At 43.2% G+C, this 22,911-nt stretch overlaps 1 protein-coding gene across 3 annotated transcripts in view; it reads left to right on the top strand.

The window, feature by feature from the left end:
- ATRN (attractin) overlaps positions 1–22,911 on the top strand; it is a 145,190-nt gene that overhangs the window by 17,316 nt on the left and 104,963 nt on the right. For all 3 annotated transcript variants that reach the window (XM_068679533.1, XM_068679535.1, XM_068679534.1), the window contains exons 2-3: positions 12,683–12,766; positions 16,402–16,515. In XM_068679533.1, the coding sequence (XP_068535634.1) occupies positions 12,683–12,766; positions 16,402–16,515 (198 nt within the window). The remainder of the gene's footprint in view (positions 1–12,682; positions 12,767–16,401; positions 16,516–22,911) is intronic.

Raw genomic sequence — 22,911 nt, 5'->3', positions numbered from 1 at the left:
AGTCTCGTGCAGGTCGTAGTTGCAAGAAGTTTGTAGAGGCCGCTGTGAAACTTCTCCATCCCATCAGGAGTGGCTGCAGGTAGCAGGTCCGGGAGCTGGACTCAGATCCTCGTGGGTCCCTTCCAACTCAGGATATCCTGCCTTTAAATTAAAACAGCCACCCAAAACTTTATTTATGTTTTGGAGAGGTGATTTTGGTGTAAGAACCAACTGGTTCCTGAAAATGTTTCCTTCCAGCGAGTGGTATCTTTGTGCTGGCTGTCAGTGAGGAATTTATTACCGTGACTGCTTCGCTTCTATAAATTACCTCTGGCAGATTAATTGAAAGTGCAGCAAATGAGGGGAAGTTCCTGACCTTATGATGCATCGATACGTTTGTTGTTATGTCTGGAAGCCGTTCACCTTCAATTTCCCTCCTCTTAATAACTTGAAATTTGGTATTAGCACCATTTATTGCATTAACCAGCATAAATGACTACTTCTTCCATCGAGATTGTGCTCGGTGCTGCGGCCGTGACCATTAATCTGCCCGACAGCAGGGCAGAGCAGCTTCGGGCCACGAAGAAAAGCACAATTTGGGGGAAAACAGCCTTGTCAGCACCCAGGTTGGCCATCGCTGGACTTGACCCACGCGTGGGATGCCAGAGCCTGCTCTGGAGTCATGCCAGCACCTCCCGAGTCCTCCCAGGACGGCAGCGGGCAGACAATGGGGCAGTGTTGGAGCCAAACACTCGACGTGAAGTGGGTTACACGTTCCTGCTCCGGAGGACTCTGCAGAAGTGGAGTGGCCGTGGGACAAATTGGAAGTTTTAAGTCTTGTTTTCAGCATTTTAAAGGCAGGAGTGAGCTTTTTTCTTGCAGGGCTTAAGGGTGCTTAGAGTAGGTGGTCGGCGTTGCTCTTTCAAATTGTGTTTTAGGACATCTTGGCTGTGCAGAGAGGTAACTAAATGGAACTGCACGAAGCTAACTGGGAAACTGGGATAAGGCAAAATCATTCCTTTTCTGGGTTTCTTAACAAAAATAAAAATGAATGGAAGATCTTGTGCAGAATTCCTAGTTAGTGTCAATGTGCTTTTCCTGTAGATGTTACCTGAATGAGGAAAGAATTCATGATGGCTAAATCCTAAATAACAAAATAGGATTTTTTTTATTTTTTTTTTCCCAGAAAAGGTTAGTTGAGATATGGCCTGTGTGAACTCTCAATTCGGTAGTGAAGAGAGAGAGAGGTTATTTCAAAACTTCGCATAAGCAGCGTTCAGCCCCTGTTTTTGTTTTTGTTGCCACAAATCTGTTGGGAGCAGATGGAATTTCATTTTTTCCCGGTGCCGCCCAAGAATAACTCCTCCTGAAGTCATTTCAGAGGCGTTGGGAGAGGTGCATATGGCAGATCGGAGATGGAAACAATGATTTTTGTAGCCCTGGGGGCAGCCGGTCCTTTGCTGGATGGCTTTGGGCTCTTCAGATGCTCCCCAAGGACGCCCCCAATTGCCTCGCTTTGTGTGTTGACCCCAGAGTTCATTGCCTAGCCCACCTGTTGGGTTGGCTTTATGTTTTTATTTATTTATTTAAAGGAAAAAAAAAACATCTGTGGAGGTTATCAAGAGACCTGCGTGCTAAGATGCTGACTTTTCAAGAAAGAAAACAGACTTCTGCGTGCGTGCCCGCCTCTGCTGCTGCGAAATCAGGGGGCTGGCGGCTGTGACCTCCCCTGCTCCCCCGAGCTGTTTCATAGACAAACACTTGAGAGGTGTTTGTCGCGTAAAGAAACGCTGGCGGATCTTGGATATGAAGATATTTTAGCCGGTCTGTTGCTAAGGCTGCATTGGCACAGACCATGAATTCGGCATTATGTGCAAATAAGTGCCTCGTCTTCAAATCCTCAAGCTTCGCTCCAAATGGAAAACAGTTTCTTAGTCTTTAATTGGTTAAAGATCATGTAAAACATCTTTTTCTTTTTTAAAGGGGATTTGTTTCATTTCTATATAGATTTTCTTGCTATTTACTATATTCCAGTTGAGAAAGCAAGGCTAAGTGTTTTAATAGCCTAGAACCCACTCAACCATGTCCCCAAGCACCACGTCCAACCTTCCCTTAAACACCCCCAGGGATGGTGACTCCACCACCTCCCTGTCACCCCGTCCCCACACCTGGCTGCTCTTTCTGAGAAGAAATGTCTCCTCATTTCCAACCTGAGCCTCCCCTGGAGCATCTTTGAGCCCATTCCCTCTGGTCCTAGCTGTAGGAACTTGTTGAAAAGAACCAATTTGGATGGGCTGCTGCTGTTAAGTCACTGGCACTTGTTTGGTGGGCATGGGGAGGTTGAGGAATGATGTTTGAAAGTCCCTTTACATCCTCACCTGCAGGAGTTGAGATCTGTTGGGTTACTGGCTATTGCCCCGTTGATTTTCTTGGCCTCTTTAACAAAACGTTGTGCTGGGTTGAGCAGTGTGGGCTTACTTCATTCCCGCAAGGAGCTGGTGGAAAAATTGAGGCTTGCTGGTGGAGTGAGCTGCGGAGTGGTTTGACTGCTCTGTGCCAGCAATACAAGTCTTGATTTAAGGGATTGACTTAATTCCATCAAATCTACGCCAAACGTGGCCTTTTCTCTCCTTCCACTAAGCCAGGATGCTGGATCTGGTTGGGTATAAACTAAAAGAGGGGAAATCCCATCTCATGGGCGTGAACAGCATCGTGTCCCCAACTGCATTTCCTTACAATTAAATGAGGGATTTGCAGTGCATTCATGGAGTTGATCAAACTTGTTGGTTCTTTCAGAGGAATTTCACCAGTTTTTAAAAAAAACATCACCAGTTTATCTGACAGGAAAGAAGCGTTTGCACGTGTGGATTTTGTCACCCGATGGATGCACGGTGGTGCTGAGCAGACCTTAAACATCAGCATTGCTGCTGAAAATACAGCTTGCTGTTAACACACGGGTGTGCAAGGGTTGCATATTGATAATAAATTACTTCTCGAGTAGTTTTATGGTTCAATATGCTTATTTACCCCCTTTTTTTGCCGTCGTGATGTTAGATTTTCCATGTTGGCATCCAGGGTGCCTCTGCCTGGGGGTGCAGCATGTGGATGAGTTCAGCACAGTGCTGCCACCGAAGCACAAGAGGAGCAAGAACATGATGCTTCATCTTGCTCAGAGTTTGGGTTTTTATTATGTATTTTATTATATTTTTTATTTATTTTCTGTGTTTTGTTCTACCTAACAATGGGGAACTTATTGAGAAGCTAAGTGCGTGCATCTGCCTTGACGAGATACTTGAAGTGTTCGATATTTAGTTGTTTTTTTCCCCGACTTTGTACGGAATTGCTTTCATTAAAACTGAGTCACGGGGGGGAAAATACCGCTCACTTTTCTGCTCGGGGTTACACTCATCCTTCTTGCTGTCGTCAGGAATTCAGCAAAACAGACCACAGGATGGGAGAGCAGCTGGCTTGAAGTGGAAAATGGGAGGGGAGGGGGGAAGGACTGGTGCACGAGATGTGCGGGGAGGATGATTACAGTTCTCTACCACGTATGGCCGGGCAAGCCAAATCCATACAAATCCAGAAATTAGAAGGGATGGCTTTTGTTCCTCTCTTTTTTTTTCTCCTGATTATTGCCAGTCATAAGATATCCAGGGTATATCCAAGATTATCCATAAGATTTGCATGTTAAGGAGGTGGCTGCTCGCCTCTGGTTACTTCTGCAGCTGCCAAAAAGCATTTGATGGAGGGGCAGAAGTGGGCTCTGTGGTTCAGCCCCCTTCAGCCCCATGAGCTGCCCATTGCAGCCCCCAGCCCATCAATCCCTCATCATCTCTTGGGTAAATGTGCTGGGGGCACCATCAGGAGAAAGATTATGCAGCTGCACAGGGCGTTTGGGAGCAGAATTCAGTGAAATGAGTACAAAAGGGAATCTTTTAATTGGACTTGAGAAGATTGTATGGAGCAAAAAGGTTGGGTGCTCTGTGCATTTCTCCATCTGCTCTGCTTAATTCCTTCTCCATCCCTTTCTTAAAACCAAATATTACTTTAATACTTTTTATACTTTAAGGTAATAAATGTGAGGAGAAGGACATTTTGGGGCCAGACAGCGTATCCTCATGATATAGACATCCACACTTCTAGGGGGCTGCACTTGGGTCTCAAGTTAAATGCTGAGTGCTTACGTGGGCTCCTATCAATGTTGTCTTATTCCTCCTAGTGGCATCCTAGAGAACGTTTTGCCTTATTAGCATTTTTTTAAAGGTATAATTAGATTAAAATTTCGTCTGAAAATCTGTTTCACTCAGATGAATGTGCTTAAGTTGCCAGATGCTGCAGTGGAACGGTGCTGGTGTCCAGGAGCAGAAGCAAAAGCTGCGACTTGCTGCACGTTGCTGGCTGCAGGAGCTCCTGTGAATAGTCACTGAAAGCTGTTGCAGCAGCAAATCGATGGAAACAAACCCAGGCAGCCCAAAACACGTGTTCCGCTGGCTTCCTCTTCCAATATCGATCTCCTGCTCTTTGCATAACCTCCTCCGTGCTGTTTCAGCCAGGAAAGTGCTTTAAAATTTGTTAGCGATTGTCACTGTGTAAGTTCACAGAGCCCTATCTGGGTCTTGGGACATTTATTTTATTCCTTTAATGAACCACACCTGCAGATTGGCATCAAAATCCTTTTTTTCAGACAGAACCGAATGGATGTGAACCATCACCCCAAGCTGCTTTCTATTGATTTTTCTTTTTTTTTTCTTTTTTTTTTTTTTTTTCCTGAGAACATTTCCCGGCAGGTAATGCTGCTGCTTCGTAGCTCAGAAATTTTCGAAACGTCAGGCAGGAAATAAAAGGAATTATTTCTACCCCTATTAGGAAAGTGGATCGGGTTGTGATATTTATTTATAGTCTGTTTCAATATTTTCCGTTTTCCTTTTTTTTTTTTTTTTTGCTGCAAAACTCACTGATCTTAGGCTGGAGCTTTTTTTGAACGCTGCCCCCAGTTTCTGCATTCAGCACCTGCCCTAGAAAGCAGCATCACTGGAGGGGGGCCAGGATTTTGGGCGTGCTTCAGCTGGCTTCAGGTGTCGTGGTTGAGGAGGATTTTGGCTTGATTTTCCGTAGACTTGGGATTTTGACCTTGTCTTAGCAAACTGCTGAAGGATGCAGGTCCTCTGCTCCACGGGGGTGGCCTTAAACCGAGTTTATTTCATTTTGCAGCCGACTGGAGGGTGAAGTCGGCAGCTCGGCCCCTTTTCATTTGCAGGTGCCGCCAGTGAACGCTTTTTCCTGGGTTTTAAGTATAGGACTGGTGACTTGAAAACACATTGAAGCCAAGAGCTCTTCAGCTCTGGGAGAAGATTGATGTGTCTATCACTTCTGAGCGCGTGTGGTTGAAAAATTATAATTACGATGGCTTATTTACAATGTACACAGGTGTGATATACGGCAATCGAGATGCTTATACGTGTACTTAAGATACGTTTTTGATTAATTGAACGTTTCTAATTTTGGGAAAGTGCTGAAAAATCATCCAACAAACCTTGGGTGCTATTTGCAACCAAGTGTGAATGACAATTAACTTAGGGAGGGCAGAATAATGAGCGAAAAGATGATAACTGCTAGGAAAATTAGTTCAGATCGGCAGAACCAGAAGAGCAAACCATGTCCTGAAAGAGCCTAAAATATCTCATCTGTAAAATATTTTGTGTTCGGAAGCCTTTGAGCTAGCAAGTTCTTGAAAAATTTGTATGTGTTAAATTGGTTTTAAATTCTTTGTAGACCAAATGTGTATATAGACTCATTGGTCTTAAAATTACACTGATTTTTTTTTTTACCCTAACACAAGTTAGGTATCTCGTAGGTATGAACTTACGGATAAATGCAGAAAATATTGACAAGGAGTAATTGAAATGCAGAAAATATTGCGTTGGACTAGCGGTGTCTCTTAAATTCTAGGTAGAAACTTAAAAAATAGTGCAGCACTACGGGATGATGAATTTCGATAATGCATTTTGCCCTTGCCCCACTGTAGAAAAGTAGACAAAAACTTGATGATTGGAGCTAAAATTTGGTAAATGCAAACTGGGACTCGAAAACAGATTTAGAAAAAAACTTTTGATTTTTTTCCATGCTTCTGGGTGTATTAAGAACCATTATTTTTTCCTAGCTGTGACATACTTAAGCATAGATGATGTTGTATATCTTCTATATTAGGCTGGATCATTTAATGCAGTGAATATTTTTGATCATCCAGTGGTGGACCTCAACAGGACCTGCTTGGCTCTGGAGCTTCGTTAGGCTTTGATGATCTCTGTGCTAATTGCAATAACGGGCTTTCCTCTTCCTTCGGACTTGCAGGGTGTTTGGATTTTGCCAATACTATGGCCATTACTGTGGGGTGAGGTGCAGGACCACCAGCAGGGGATGAGCCTTGAGTAGTTCTGAGCATCATACGCCTGCAGCTGAATTCTCTTCCTTCCAAAGAATGAGGCCAAGATCCAATAAATGGATTTGTGAACAGATGGGGAAAGCGTAGTGCGACTGGTAGATGAGCCTTACAGACGGCTGCCGGAGGGCGCGCCATCTGCAAGGCGGCTGCCTCAGGTCAAGGTGGCCTTCAGGGGGAGGTATCCGAGGGGTTTTTTGTCATGGAATTATTTCTGGCTGGAATACGGCCACTGGGAGAAGTGTTTTGGAAACAGTCACCGGCAGCCAAGGTGGGAATCGTGGACTCAGAACGGTTCTGGCTGAGGCGTGGAGGCAGAGATCAGCGTCTTGGGAGGGTTGACAGTAGAGCAAAGCCACAGAAATGTGCACCTCCAAAGTACTCCTTGTTTAAAGAAGAGGGTCCCAGAGTAATAATAATGTCATCGTTTGGTGTTCCCCCTCACAGTGAGTTGGAATAGGAGGAAGAATTTGCAGCAGGCAATGTGCCCGAGGCTCTGGCCTACCTGCGGCCTAGGCTCTTGTGTCAAGGGGCTGGAAATCCAGATACAAGGAGAGGAATAAAAGGGAGGAAATGGAGATAGGAATCTAAACTGGGGATGATTACCATATGAATGTAATTGTGGGACCAGTTCGGGGGCAGGAACATCAGGTGGAGCTACAGTTCTTCATGTGTGATGACGTTCTTCAAGTGCGATGACGAGGCGGTCTGTGGCTGGTGGCTGTCAGATGGAAGAAATGTTGAGGTCCTTTGGGATCTGGTGTGATTTTCAGTGCTTCCAATGTGTGCGGAATTGGCGTTGGGGAGGGAAATCAGCTCTTCCTTCATTGTTTCTGTTGCCTTGAAGGTTGCGGTTGGGTAATTCGGTGTTTTGTCGTGCGGTTTCTTCGTGGATATAATTTGCTTACTTATTGTCACTTCAGTGTTTGTAGGGTAAGAGAGAAAGCAACTTCTTCCCGAAAGAGGAGCTGAAGTGCAAAGCACCTGCTAGCCCCAAAAGAGCTGACTTTGGTGGCATTTGTCTCTGGTGACAGCAGAAGAGCAGCAGCTGGGACAGCATCAGGAACAGGACCCTAGTGCCGATACTGTTTGTAGCCTTTGGAGAAGAGGAAAAAAGAGAAAGTATTTGGTTTAAAGCTCGGTGACTTGGTGATTTTTAAGGTTCTTGGAGCATTTGTGCCTTCTGCTCGCTCTGAGGCTCTAAGCATTGGCTCGGCCTTGTTGGGAGCACAGCATTTTGTTAGATCGAGGTGGATATTCCAGGAACAAAGAGATTAAATGTGTTTAGGAGCATCGCTGGTTGTGGGGATACATTTTTACCTGCTGTAATTTCTCTGACCATCCTCTCAGGCGTTGCTGAGCTTTTGCAGGCTCTGCCCTTATCTCTGATCGGCAGCCAGGAAATCACTCTTCATATATTTACATATCTCCCAGAGAAGGGCAAAGCTAATCTCTCCTTTGAAGAAACCACGTTTCCCACATCAAATTAGCAGTGCCACTCGCTGATTTTTTTTCGAAGCAAGGCAGCTCTTCAGCATCAATTTAGCTGAAAGAGGGATGAAAACAGAAGCTATTGAGTGGAGAGTGGTTGTCAGACTTCTCTGACCTCTTTGCCACCCTTGAAATACCCAATTCTGAGAGGAAAACCCTGATCAAGGCAATGCTGGGGATGGTTTTGCAAGCGCTGGAACAGCAATTAGTTGCTATGAGATTGGTTAAAAATGCTTTATGCTTGCAAAGCCACCAGATTTTCTAGGCATTTCATGGTTGTGTGCCTCTGTGGCACACGGTGTGGCAATAAATGACGCTGTTGTGGCAATGCTGAGCTCTTGGTTTCCAAAAATTGAGTGTTCAGATCGGCTGTGGTCGTAGCAAGCTGTGGAGGTTTTATAAATCCTCCCTGTGGAGTGTTTATAAATCCTTATCAGAATTAATTTTGTAGTAGTGTCCTGCATAAGAGCTGGCATGTAGGAATTATTTCATTTGAGCTGTGGCACCTAGCTGGCAGAGAGGGGATGTTGTGCTAGAAATTCATGAAACAGATAAAAAAAAAAATATCTGTGTTTCTGTTTCTATCATTCTGTATGCAGCTATTCCATGCCTATAAATTAGGGCATTTCTTTATAGCAAACCACAGAAGGATATAACCCTTAAAATCTGTGCTTTTTATTATTATTTTTTTAATTTTATTTTGAGAAATGAACAAAGCTAAGTCGGTAATCAATTTAGGAGAGAATGCCATTGTTCTGGTAATAGGCCGTAACAGCCCTTTCTTTATTGGATGCAACTTCAGATTTACCCGAAACAATGGCTTTTAATTGGGGCTTTCTTGAGGCACTTGGGAAAGAAAAGGGAGAGAGGAGGAAACTCCTCCTTTGCATCAGTCTCTAGTTTTAGCAACTTCAAAATTAGGGCGAGCCATTGCGGGCTTGGGTGTTTTCTGTGCTTTTTTTTTAACAGCAAGGCTGTGCCAAAAGTCTAGTGAGCATCCTAAAGTGCTGGCTGTGGCCATGCAAGCATCTCTGCAGTCCCACTGAAAGCAACACAAACCGTTCTGAGATCCTTTGCTGACCCATCAGAGGTTGAGGATTAAGGTAAAGGATGAACGTGCCCTACAAGCCCAAGCAGCCCCCTCGCCTGCTCTGGTGAGTGGTGAAGGAAAGGCGAGTTGCAGCTCCTCTTCTGTACTACGAATATATTCAATATTCAGTGTACTTTTGGTGTTGTGGTGTTTCGGAAGTGCCTCAAGATGATTTACTCCAAAGGTCTGAGCTGTTTTGTGTCTGTGGTTTGTACTTGGATGGTAGCTTTGGTTTGTTAGATGATAATTAGATAACAGCTTGGAGCCTGCCTGCTTGTGCAGTTCATGTTCTCAGAAGGAGCTCTGTCAGTGTATGCTAATTAGTATTTAAGAAATACACACTTCTCGTGTTCCTCACGTCATTAAAACCACTGGGGTTTATCTGGTATGCCTGGGTGAAAATCAATGAAATATTTCCATGGGTTGCAAGTTGCGCTGTTGGTGCCTAGCGGTGTTTGGAGCAAGTCTTGAGCCGCGTCTGTGTGCCCACGAGCAGAAAGAGATGTGTTCAAGTCTGAGTTTTGTGACCAAAAACTTGAAATAGCTTTTCCACCAGGTGGTTTTCAAAGCAATATTGTAGTTTGTAGGTGCTGAGGTGCTGTTTGTGCTGTGTTTATGGCTTTCACCTGCATCTGCATCACCCAACGCCCCAAGGACCTCCCTTTTTTGTGTTCAGAGGGGGCAGCAGCGTGGACGTAACCCCTGAGTAGCACAGGTATGTGTAGGGAGAGCCCATCGAGGGCATGGAATTAATTAGCGAGATAAAATGGGAGCTGACACCTTTCCAAACTTCATGGCGTTGATTATGCGTTTGGGTGATAAAATTAGAAATCTGCACAATAAAGTTAAAGAGTGGTGGGAGAACACAGCACAATATCCTCAGGACTTCACATTTCTAGAGTTTAGTAGGAAAAAGACAGTCCCCTGGTAGTGCATTACCTGGGGTGAGGATTTTGCTTGTTGTACGTCCTGAGAGCTCTGGGCATAGCCCCCTGTAAGTCACAGAAACCTCCTGCCTTCAAGTTCTTTGCTCCTGGGGAGTTTTTCCTCCTTGAATTCCTCACGTGTTCCCTTCCTGAGCCTTTTGTTGTAGAAAAAAAGAAACAAAAAACATTGTCCAGGAAGTGTTCTAGGTATCAGTGCCCACAGGTACTGAGCACGAAGCTTTCAGAAGCTTGAACTGTTTTTTTTTTTTGTTTTGTTTTGTTTTGTTTTGTTTTGTTTTTTTTAATATCCTTTATTTGTCTGTAACGGCAGCGGTTTTTAAAGCTTAGTAAGGAGTCTGAGTAACTTACAGATAAGCATTTAATTAACATTATATCAGGGAAACCAACGGGGTGCCCAGGGAGGTGGTGGCGTCACCGTCCTTGGGAGTGTTCAAGGCAAGGTTGGACGTGGTGCTTGGGGACATGGTTCAGTGGTGACAGTGGTCGCAGGGGGACGGTTGGACCAGATGATCTCGGAGGGATTTTCCAGCCTCTCTGATCCTATTTCTTTGATTCTATGAAATAGGACTGGTTATTTTTTTATAAACTAAACTCTGGGTTTTGGTTTCGCTTTGCTGAAATATGACCGTAAGTTGTGTCAGTGTTGAAATTATCAGGTTTTTCCCCGAAATCTGACACAGCCGGGATTTAAGGGATTTTTCATTTCTTTTTTTTTGCATCGCTCTTGATAGTGTTTCTGCAGTGAAGGATTTAGTAATTGTTTCCAGAGAAAATTGTTCAAAGAGTTTTCTTAGCAGAGGCTTTCTGAGAGCTTGGCAGATTGCATAAGATTGTTTTTAGCTTGCAAGACTTGCTCAGGTTCCCAAAGTCTGTTTGCTCTTGGTGGCATGCGAAGTGCTGTCAGCACTGAAGCTCTGGTATAATTTGATTCTTAGCTTTTCTGGAGATGTTGTTTCCAAAAAGATTATTTTGTTGTTGTTGTTGTTAGACAAAAGGACCAGTTATTAGTTTCTACACTTAGGAATTTGCATCTAGTTGTGCAAATTCTGTATCAGTAGATAAGACCCTCGAATTTTCAAAGATGCTGAACCTTTAAAAACGTGTGTGCATGTGTGTAAATTTGTGTGTGTGCACATTACCATGAAAGGTGCTCCTGAAAACTGTTTTCTTTTCCTTCACTTGCCTAAATGTAAATCTGCAGAACCTCAGAAGCCATCCTTAAAAAATCTTGAACTACATTTCTGAGGTTGAAAAGCGTTATAAGAAGTTAATGTGGAGGAAGAGGAAGCTGGTTCTGAAAAATCCTATATACTTTGTTGTGTGCTTTGTTGTTCTTTTATTTATTTATTTTGGATTAGAAATGAACCGTGTGTAAACTTTAAAATGCTCTACAGAAAAGATTCTGGAAAACCATTTTTGACTCAGTCAAGATATTTGGAAAAGGTGAGATGATATTAATGGATCTCCAGAAAAACACCCAGTAAAGGGTTTCAATATACTGTTTTGGGGAACTCCTGGGATTGGTTCCTTCTCTCTTTTTGTTGAACTTGATTTTGCAGAGTGCTTTTGTTTTACTACAACTGTTTTAAGTAGGATAATGGTAGTTTTCCAGGAGGCTTTGATTAGCTCCAGGCATGGGTGGGTGATGGAGTTTCTAACCTCCATGGGCAGGAATCATCCCTTAGCTCTGCCATGGCATGGTGCCTGGGTGTCTTCAGCTGCTGCTTCTGTTTCACTTCATCCTGCCCTAATAATTTTTGTTTTCAATGCTTTTTGCTGTACCTCAGCTGAAACTGATCTTGAATTTTTGACGTGAGATGGGAGGGTGCATCCGAATGCTCTGGCTCTTGGATTTGTCTTCAGCCCGTGTGTGCTCCTGCCAGGCTCCGCACAAAGACAGGCAATGCAGAATCTCAGTGCCCGATTTTTGGGAACCCAAGCGCTGTACCAGATCTGCTGCCACAGACTCCTGGCCATGGTCCCTGGGGAAAACCTACCCAGGTTAAAATCTGCAGAAGAGACAAGGCACAGCTGCAGCCAGCAGACCTGCCTCCAGCTTGCCTTGCTCTATGTGTTTGCATGGCTGTCGTGCTTCGAGCAGGACTAAAAACAAGAATATCAGTTTTCTTTGTGCTGTGACAAAGGGTTAAGCACAGTTCCAACGTATGTTTTACCTTCTGTTTGCGAGCTTTTCATCCAGATGCCCTTCTGTGGTTTTGTGGCTGCCTGTTTGGACGTGGCTGTGAGCAGTACAGACGAATGCAGTTGCCCAGGAGTTGTGCTGTGACATTTTGCAGATGTAAATAAAAGTTACTTACTCCACTGGCTCGGTTCCCTTCAGTCTTTCAGTGGCATCTTGAACATTTAATGGTTTTAAGTGCTGGTGTTCACTGTGTGTACTGGGATGAATGAGTCCGACCATACTTTCTGCTTTTACATCCCTGGGCTTTTGTGTCTGTGTGTTAGGCCTTGTGGTAGGTCTCTTTAACGGAGTGTTAATCTGAAATACCATCAATCTGATAGAAAAACCATCACCCTTTACTCATTCTGCAAGGACGGGCAGCAGGAAGCGTGTACTTGAGAATCCTGACACTTTCACGTGGTGTTGTTGTTTTTTTTTTAATGGCTACTGAGTAAGTGAAAATCTAATGGTGGCTCTCCTTAAATTCAGGATATCCTTTATTTGTGTTAAAACATTGGAGCCTAATGCTTGTGTTTATCATTTTTTATTTACAGACTCACCGGACCTTCGGGGTATGTAACGGATGGGCCTGGGAACTACAAATACAAAACCAAATGCACCTGGCTCATTGAAGGAAGGTGAGTGTAATAAACACCTTGGCTTTTGGTGAGGTTTATATGCACCGAGGTCTTTTTTTGTTAGTTATTCTTGTGAAAGAAGTTTATTTTGCTGACTTTGTGCAAACTACCTCCTGAATTTGCGGCTTGCTGTATAAAATATGCAGCTCATTGAAACTGCATGGAAAATCAGAATAAATGCATCTGTGTAAGTAAAGAATGAAAAAATTGAACTCTTATTATAGTGGGCTGTTCAGATGATTGGGATTCAGTCTATGTTAACTTTTGACATTATGAAAAAAAGCAAACTGTTAAAACTTGTTCATGAACAGTCAATTTCTGTAATGCTGCATTTGAGATGCTGACTTCCTCTCCAGGCTGTGAAAACACCAGGAGAACCATCGATCCATTTTACAAAGGTCCTCTGAAATGGGAGGAGGCTTTCAGACCTCTTCCTACATCTCCCCGCTGTTCCTGTATTTGATTGTGTATTGCTTACAGTGACCTCTGGCAGAGGTTTTTGGAGCAGCCCATTCAGTGTGCCTCCTCTGACTGCCATCCGATGGATGGTGCAGCGGTTCTGAGCACCTGACTTGTTGAAATACATTTTTCATAGTGCTAGGCTGATGCAAGAACTCTAAAATCCCTTTGTATAGTCTTTAAAACTTGGTTTGGTCGGTTCTGATGCTCGATGCTAACAGCTGCGTGGTAAGTCACGTTCCCTGAATCTTTAAGTAGAGAGGTTTGTGGATGGGAACAAGTTACGTGACAGCACAAATGATTTCATTCACATTCCACACCTTTTAGGCTGAGGTCTCTCAGCCTCCTGGAGGTTTAAACCCTATTCAAGTAGCAGGGTATATTTTTCTTGAGCCTTCTCTTGGTTTAGGAGGCCTGGTGGGTGGGGGCGGAATGGTATTCACTTTGTCTACTCCAGACATTTATTTTGGATGAGTAACTTAAATACCTAAGCTCCCAAGATACTCAAAGGTAAAGGCTAAGCTATTCCAGAGAGCTGTCCACAACGCTGGAACCGGAGGCCTACCACTGGCTATTAACTGGATGAGGAGCCCGATATTTTGATGTGGTGAAGATCAAAGTTAGGTGCTGCAAGTGGCAACACCTTCATGTTCGCAGGTAGTAAAAATTCAACTGCAGCTAGTTCAGAATTACGACTTAAAAACGTTTTGAAAGGATGCTGTTACAGACAAAACAGCCCCAGCAATTCCTATAATCAGCTTAATCCTCGTAGCTTTTTTTTCTCCTCGTTAGAGGATAATTTGCCTTATGTTTTTATCAGAAGGGAAATGCTGCTCACGGGTCTGTGATAATGTCACCGTGACAGCTCCTTCAGCCTTTGTTTGCAAGTCTGGAGAGGCTTCTTGGAGAATCATCACTTTGTGAGGCTTGAAGTGAGATCTTAGGTGCTGTAAAGAGGTGTACGGAATTGTTCCTTCTCCTTTTGTAGCCAGGCATTCAAGCAGATGTCCTTTTCCTGCTTCTGATTGTTTGTACCCTGCTGTCAGAGCACGGTGCTAAACAGAAAGGAGGTGATCACGCTGATTAAGCCAGCTGAAATATGCGCCCTCGTGAAAATAGTCGAAGCTCTCTGCCAAATGTGAAATTCCCAGAGAGATCGGGGCTTGGAAAACAGCTTCTGCAAAGCTGTTAAATTCTGCTAAGTGCCTTCAGCTCGGTGCTAGCACACTGGTACGTAGAGGGCTTTTGAGGTTAGCACGTGAAGGTACAACCAAAGCGTGCAGCTGAAGGTACTAGATAAATTCAGATTAAAAGCCACGTATTCCTGTAAATATTTCCTTTTCACACCTTACCTGACTCTCGGCTGGTGCGTGTGCTGTGTCCTCGTGCCGGGGGTGTGCTGTCCTTTATTCCCCTGAAACACGAGACAAGGCAGATGAGCAGAGCCTGTAGCCCCGTGCCTTGCAGCTCCGCAAATGAGCGCTGTCCGTTAATGAGTTGTTAGCCGTGGCGTGGATGTTCTTTCTTTTTGTTCTTGGTCTAAAGCTTTTATTGATTAAGGATTCCTTTCTGCTCTGCAGCTGTCAGGCCATTAAAATAGAAGCAAACCCCCTACGATTTCATAGTCTGCTCTGTTTTAAAATAATGAAGTGCTCTTTGTACCTTTTCTTTAAGTGAGACATTATCCTTGATTTACACCTGCCGCTCTTTTTCCAAAGGCCTGGAGAAGAGCAGCGTGCCTACCAGAAATTATTCTTTGGCAGAATAACTTCCTAAAGAATTCCCCTTCTGCGGGAAGGAAGGACTCTATGGCAGGCTGACATTTTATTAATTTATTTGATTAGGGCGAACGATGATTTCATCTGAACCCAAGGGCAGTTTTGTTGAAGAAATCCTAATCACCTGCATCAATCCTTTCAACAGCCACCACCGTGGGTAGGAGAAAGAAGCACAGCTATAGATCCACTTCCTTTTTATCTCAGGGTCCAAGCACAAAGCTGGTGGTGTTTTCACTCACCTTGAGCTGAGCGCTGAATTAGATAACTGCTGCGGATCTAGAGGGATTATCTTGAGATAAATCTTTGTATGTGAGCCATGAAACTAACGGTATCTGTGGTTCATTATGTGGTTATGGCTTTTTGGGGCATCTTTTACCTGTGGAATAAAAGAAATGCTGAGTTTTGGCACCTGAACTGCTGCTTCCATCTCCCCATCAAGTGAACAGAACATCTTTCCTGCTGATACGTCTCAGAGGATTAGGCCTACTGATGGTCTTCTCTTGACTAAGTCAGCAGAGCAGATGCTTTTTGACTCTTGCATTGACAAGTTGCATTTTGGGACTTCCAGTTTGTTTCTTCTCAGCTGATCCTGACGTTGTTTGTGATGGTTCTCCAGAAGAGAACCGAGGAACCTGTCAAGCATTTGTAAAGGGTGAGGGGCAGTGGCTGGTGCATGCCAGCAGCCCAAGTAATTATTCAAGACCTCCCTTCTGGCAAAAGCTGAAGCCCTAGGACCTCCTGTCCTGTAGAAGACAAGCCTCCTTTGCATTTTCTTGACCAAGACTGAGAACATGTTTAGTCAGCATCCACTGTAACATATTTCTGATCTCCAGTTTAGATGGGCTTCTTTCAATAGGGCCATCATGCCTTACTGCAGATGTAATAGGATGATAAAGCAGTAGAAGAAGGATTTCTGCCAGTTTCCAGGCAAATAAATAGTCTGAGGCCATCATAATCATGTCAATCTGCAGAAAATCCCTTGAACAAGCAAAAGAGGGCTTGTTAATTCCCTGATGGTGGCTGTGATTCTTCACATGTGTTGTACAGTTGGATTTTCCTTGCTTCCCCCTGCAGTGCCCTATCATTAGGGGAGTTCAGTACTGGTAAAGAACAGAGGGCTGGTTGTGCATGCCCTTCAATTTTTGCTGTCGGTGGTGGGGGAATATTTAAGGACACAGTTGTTTTTCTGCTCATAGAGAAGCTGTTCCTTCATACCAAGGGAGCGTGCACACCAAAAATGAAAGCCACAGCATGTTTGATGCATCTGTATTTACACTAAGCAGCTCAGTTTTAGTCTTGTGTAGAGGGGAGCTTCACACCAAAGGAGTTTGGAGGGATTTTGCCATGTGCGTCAAGTGGCTAATTAATTTTTTTTAATTTATTATCATTTTTTTGCAGGCCAAACACAATCCTCAGGCTTCGATTCAATCACTTTGCCACGGAGTGCAGTTGGGACCACTTGTATGTGTATGATGGAGACTCAATTTATGCTCCTTTACTGGCAGCTTTTAGGTAAGTTCATTTGGTAAGAAGCTGACTGTATGCAGTGATACTTCTTTAACGTGGAGCCTGAATCGAATGTGGCTTTTAGCAGTATAAACATGTTCCAGTAACCTAAATATATAATACTGCCAATACAGCACATACAGTGTCCTTTTGTGCAGTCAGCAGCAGCATAAACAATTACGGAGTTGTTTTTGCTTTTACATGCTACACTGTCGTAACGTGATCTGCTCACTGTACTGTTTTTTTCATTTCCAAATCATTTTAGACACATTTATTGTCGTCTTGCTGAACTTGAGCTAATTTGGTATACAGGCTCTTTCTGAAGTGGAAAACTGCCTCGTTTATCAAGCTTGATTATGATATAGGTTTAGCTTGTAGTCTGTGGGAGCTAAGTAATCAACGTCGCAGCCATATAGTTTGTAAAGAACTGTGTGTAGCCTTACGTACCCTACATTCAAAACTTTAAAACCCTTTGGAGCATGTTCAGAAACAACAGTGACGGGTCAGATAACCTTGTAAAAACATGTAAAAATGTCTGTTCTTCTGATGGATGACTGGTATTTGGCTCATCTGTCTGTGGTGAGAGACTAATTTGTCGATGCTGGTTAACAGTCGACATTTCACGAAGAGATCTAAATATAACTTGTGCATTTATGTGCTTCGGTCTTTCAGCGACTGGCACCACCTTATGTTTTCTATTCTTTTAGCTGAAATTAGAAAAATAATCCCAAGCTGTGAATGGAAAAACTAATGGTTCCCTTTGGACTCTTTTTGTTCCAAGTGGCTCATCAACTATCTCCAGAATTAACCTTCTGCTGTGTTTCTTTTATTTTTGAAATGAATTTCCGAAAATGCTACATGTTTATTTTCAAGTCCTCATAATCTCTATGAGAAAAGATCAGCACAGGAGCAAAAAATGGAACAAAAAAATATAAATTGTTTTCTTTTCCTGGTCTTAAAGTGAACATACAGATTTGAAATTGTTTTGTAGTGAAAGAATGCGTTCTCTAAACCCCCAATCTCTAATGTCAAAATGAATTGTTATGATAGTCTAACCCCATTTGAAGAAGAGGAAACCTTCTCTCTTCTCAAAAACCTGGAAGTACTTTTCTTGTATCACGGGCTGAATTGATATGCATAAAGGAGAAAGATGTCATCTTGACTCATTGTCGTTTTTCTCTAATCGAGGTAATTTTTAATACTCTGTTGAAAAGGTGAAATGATCATGATTTGTGCCTGCAGTTTCTTGTGTATTTTCCAAAAATTAAGAGGCTTTTTGAATTGAGGTTATAAATAGTTCACAGCATTAACAATAATGGTTCAGACTTTAAAATCATCTGTAAATCACTAGGAAGTCTGTGCCTGAGGACAAGCAAGCGTGAGCTTAATACAATAACATTTTTGAGGTAGGAAAAAAAATCAATTATTTTTTTAATTGCTTCTTTAGATGACATTTGAGTTTCATCTTCATTAGTACTGCGCTGTGTTGTTCAGTAAACCAAGATCAAGAAATAGCAGATGCTTCTAATTTTGATGAAGTGCGAAAAAGGCATCTGTTGAAAAATACCTTCATTTGATCCAAAAATAAATGCACTGGAGTTTCTCGAGAGAAATGTTCATATTTTATCACTTTCTTGTCTGATGTTAAATTTTAATATTAACCAGAGCCATATTTCTCTCATTACTATGTTTTGCACCATGCCAGAGGATTTGCAAGATTGAGCTTTGTACCTTTGGGCACTGTAAACTTTCCGAGTTTGTTGATAAACACTGTAAATTCCTCCGTGGCTTCTCCAGAGCCTTTTTACCTCCCTGGCTTTGTACAGCAGTAGCCTGAGCCCTCACTTCCTTCACTGCTCTTGTTTTCTTGACCTTCCGATTTTTACATATCTTTGTTAAAATATGCTATTTACCCTGGAGATCCTCAGCATCAGACTACAGAAAAATTTAAATTAATTTTATCAGTTTTAACTGGAAAAAAAAGTAATTTGTCTAATGCAAACGTTTACATAGTCTGAGAATCTGCATAAAATGTTCGCTAAACTCCTTGTAGTTTGTGTCCCAGGGAGATCCAGTCCTATACATTCATTTTTTCTTCTATTGAGCAGAGTTAAAAATATTTTTGCTCGTTTATATTTGTGGTCATAGGCAACATGAGACTGTATAACTATGTTACTTCAAAAATGCAGCGAAGGAACGCGGAGGTAATAAAAATCCAGTGTGCTCATCTGCGCAGCACAAAGAGATCCGAAGCGGATAAAATACACTCATTGCCTGTAAACTTCGTCGTCGTTTTTAACTCTGTGTTAAACATTTACTGGAGCTGTTCTTGGGCATGTCTTCAGTTCGTGCTGGTCATCGCAGGGTGTTTTTCCTCCTCAAAAAATTATATTATTTTGTAAGGCTGAGGCTCCGTGCTTCTTGAGGTGGCTCCGAAGCCCCTCACAGGCCGCTCGGCACCACATGGCGGGTTGTGGTGGTGGCGACCACCCCATGGTTGTTTGCTGAGCTGGCTTGAAAGCCCTCAGGAAAATGGGAAGAGCTCATCTTCCTCTGGCTAATTCCTGTGAATGTGGCACTTAGCCTGGATTTGGGACTGGGTGCAGAACATAGGATGATTTGGGTTGGAAGGGCCCCTTGGAAGTTTCTGATCTGGTCCCCAAACCAAAGCAAGGCTGGCTTGGGAGCTGGATCAGGCCCTTGCTCCAGTTCTTGTCCAGTGAAGTTGTGGGCAGCTCTTAGGGACGGAGATCCCTTCTCTGAGCCAGTGTTCCAGTGCTTACCCTCATGGGAAAAAATAATCTTTTCCTAATATCTAGTCAGAATTTCCTGTCAACTTCTGCCTCATGTCCTTTTGCTGTGAACCTCGTCTGGTGCTGCCTCCTCTGCTCATTGCCCCTTCGGTGGCTTCATCCCATCTTCAGCCTCCTGGCCTTAGGCCAAGCAAACCTCTCCCCTCCTGCCTCTCCTCACAGGTCGTGTGCTCGGCCCCTGGCCATCAGCTGGACTTGCTCCAGTTTGTGTTTCCTACTGGGAGCCTCCAACTGGAATCAGTGTGGTCTCATGAGAGCTCTTGGCTCCACTTTCCTCACCAAGTTAGACAGAAACTTCTTGTTCTGAACCTCGTGTCCTTCCCTGTGCAGGCACGTCGCATCTCCTCTGCCCTCCCTCTTTCTCCCGTTCCTATTTGCACTGTGTTTTCCTTTTATTCCCTCAAACCCCTATTTCTTTGCCACAGGCACATGTAAATACTCGTGCTTTCCTTCAGCTTTATCCTCAGTGCCCGTCTTGAACTAAGCTGCAAGCCCTGCTTACACCTTGCGGTCAGCTTGGTTCCATTGATTAGAGCTAATGATCACCTCATCACAGTAGGGGGGTTGTGAATGAGGATTATTGATGCTGAGAAAGGTGCAAAACACTTTGAGTCAGTAGTATTTGTGTTAGGGAGTACCCAGAGGCCTAACCAACTTAGGAAGAAGCAGTGCTTGTGGGTGTCAATTCTTTGTGTGACAAAGGGACTGGTTAATGCTGGCATTTTGTTGCTCTCTCAGCTTCAAAACCTCCTCCAGGCCGAACAAAACAAGTGACTTCAGCTGCTCCTCACACATCTTCCCCTCCAGACCCTTCACCATCTTTGTGGCCCTTGTTTGGACGCTCTCTAACAGCTTCGTGTCCTTATATTGTGGTGCCCAGACTGCACACTGCTCGAGGTGAGGCCACACCAGTGCGGAGCAGAGCAGGATGATCCCTTCCCTTCACCATTTAGCAATACCTCCAAGTATTTAGTATTCTGCTCTACTTGCCTTCTTTGGATCCACAACACCTTTCAGGGTATTGACTGAAAAAAACCTGATACAAGTTGAAGAGGAAAGGTATTTGGGATTTGGCTAGAAATTTACCTCCAAATGATGTTCTCCTGTTTACATCGACTCCGTGAGCTTGCCAGTGAGCCAGCTGATGCTTTGAACGTGTGAGAATTGATCAATCAAAATATCTTTGTGGTGGGAAGTCAGATTTCTTAGAGAAATGTAAATGCGCTGTATCAGAACTGCTTCTGTTCACTAAACCTGTAATCCCCTCAGAAAACATCAAATCAGTTTGACAAGGTGGACAAAGAGTTTCTCTTTCAAGGTTTTGAGAAGATAAATCCAGTAAGTTAAACTGAGATATGTGAGGAGTTTAGAACAGAAAGTTTCCTCATCCTCTGTTTCTTCTTTCTTTTCTCTTAAACTGTGATAGATACTGTGTTTTTTTTTTTCCTTCCATTAATTCAAATATCCTGTACTGAGCTTCACAGGTATTAAATGATAACAGACTTTTTTGATTTTTATTTTTAAAGGGAAAAGCATTAGCACCTTGGCGAATATCCTGGAGAGAAAGATGATGGTTAGATATTAAAATCATTTTTTTAAACTTTAAAACTACTTCATTATTATGGCAAAAAAAAAAATGTTTTTGCTTTTGAGGCTTTTCAGCTCATGTTCTTTTGAAATTTGGCTTTTACAGTCACACTCACCACATGGCGTCATCGCTAAAACTTATTGACAGGCTCCTGAGACAAACTTTAATACGTTTACAACTTGTTCTGCTGTTTCGGGGACGAAATGCAACACATAAGAATTGAATTTCTTAGGACAAGCCCTGTTGCTCTGGTGGGCCCTGTGAGCAGGGCATGCCCTGTGCTGCTGCTGCAGCTTCTGCGTTTTTGCATATTGCAACAGGAGAAGATGGTTTCAAGAAAAAAAAAATACGGTGTTGCCAGATCTCAGTAATCAGATTTTTTCTAAGTATTACTGCAATTGCTTCGTTTCCTAAAAAAAAAAAAAAGTCTGCTTTTGGGAGTCATCTTGTTGCACAAGAACGTTAGCTTTTCCTTTACGACAAGAAATTTGAGATGCTTCCTTATCCCTCCCCTGCTTTTCTTTTTGGCATTGATTTGTTTTTCATCTTTTGTAACTTCTATTTTGGGGTTGTTTATTGTTGTTTTTGCTCTTGTGAGCATGGCTGACATGCACGGAGCGTTTTGTAATCAGGTGTGGTTTTGCGCACTTGCCCCCAGTTGACTCCCAGTACTCAACACTAAAGAGAAAAAGAATGATTTTGCACTTGCATGTCAGTAGATGGGAAAGCCAATATATCACCAATGTTTTGGTGTCACCTTTATCCTTTTGCTTCTGTGTGATCTGGATTCTGCATTTCCCCCCTCTCCTTTCACAGCTCCATCTTTTCGACTGGTTTCTGTCGAGGCAGCCACAGACCTCCGTGTGCTTTTTATCTCTGCTGTGCTGGCAGGTTGTGTCTCAAGAGAAAAGGATGAACACGCGCTTCTTGCGATGCTTGCATAGCAAATGATGGAAAAGTAATAGAGGAGATGTCATTTTTTTTAACTAATTCCCATTGCTACATGGTGCAGTGGGAAGAGAGCAAGGCACGATGCAGGCGATAGTGAAGTTGGGTGTCCTAGCGGTTGTTTTGACTGCCGCTGGCTCTACAAGTCCAGTGCACAAAATAGGAGTATTTCAGGGCAAAACCGGCTTGCCTTTCAACTTCTCAGAAGCAGGGTCATTGGGCAATTTAGCTGAGTAGGAGTATTTGTTTGCTTTGGAGTAGTGGTGATTGTGAAATGGTTGGAAAGCTTTTAAAACGAGAGAGGGATGGTGCATTGTGCAATAGGCTAATCTTGGCCGAGTTTGAGAGATTCTGGATTGTCGTTTAGAGGAAGTTGTCTGTAATCCATTATCATTCAGAGTCTGCCTAGAGGACTTTCTGTGGCAGATAATGCCAATATTCTGTGCGCTGGTTTCTTTAAAATGATGCTGTGCGCACTGATTTATGCACACTTTTCGAAGTTTGACCTTTGTGTTTGAGTACCTGATGGTTATTGTTATGTTCTGTTCTGTTCACTGCTTTCTCTGAACAAAATTACTTTAATCTAGCACTTAAATTTCATTAGGACTTTTAAAACTTGTACAGGTGGGATTTCATCCCCTTAGGGTGTTTACACAGGAGTCGCACAAGTCATTGTGTTTGTTAGGAATCTTTCTCCACTACTCAATAGCTTCTGTAAAACTTCCAGTGACGCTAAAATTGCTTTTCTTATCCAAGCCTGGCCACGTCTGTGTCTCGGTAAATGTCACTGGCACCCAGGGAAGGTCCCTCACGTTGTTTGTCCTCAGGAAAGCAGAAAAATACAGTAAGGAAGAGGGAGAGCTAATTCTGCAGAGGTACCTGCCTTCTGCCCAAGCAAATCCCAAAACAGAGATTTCTAAGAGAAAACCAACACCACTCCTGTGTTGGTCATTTTATTAGGGATGGTTATTTGGGGGGATTTTGTCTCTTTTCATCACTGCTGTCCATTCTGTCCTTTGGCTTGTGTTTGCTGCCGTTTTTCTCCCTGCTGCA

This window comes from Anas acuta, chromosome 4 (genome assembly GCF_963932015.1).
Source record: "Anas acuta chromosome 4, bAnaAcu1.1, whole genome shotgun sequence".
NCBI classification, from domain to species: Eukaryota; Metazoa; Chordata; class Aves; order Anseriformes; family Anatidae; genus Anas; species Anas acuta.
Note: the sequence above shows the minus strand (reverse complement) of the source record. Positions and strands in the feature narration are given on the sequence as shown.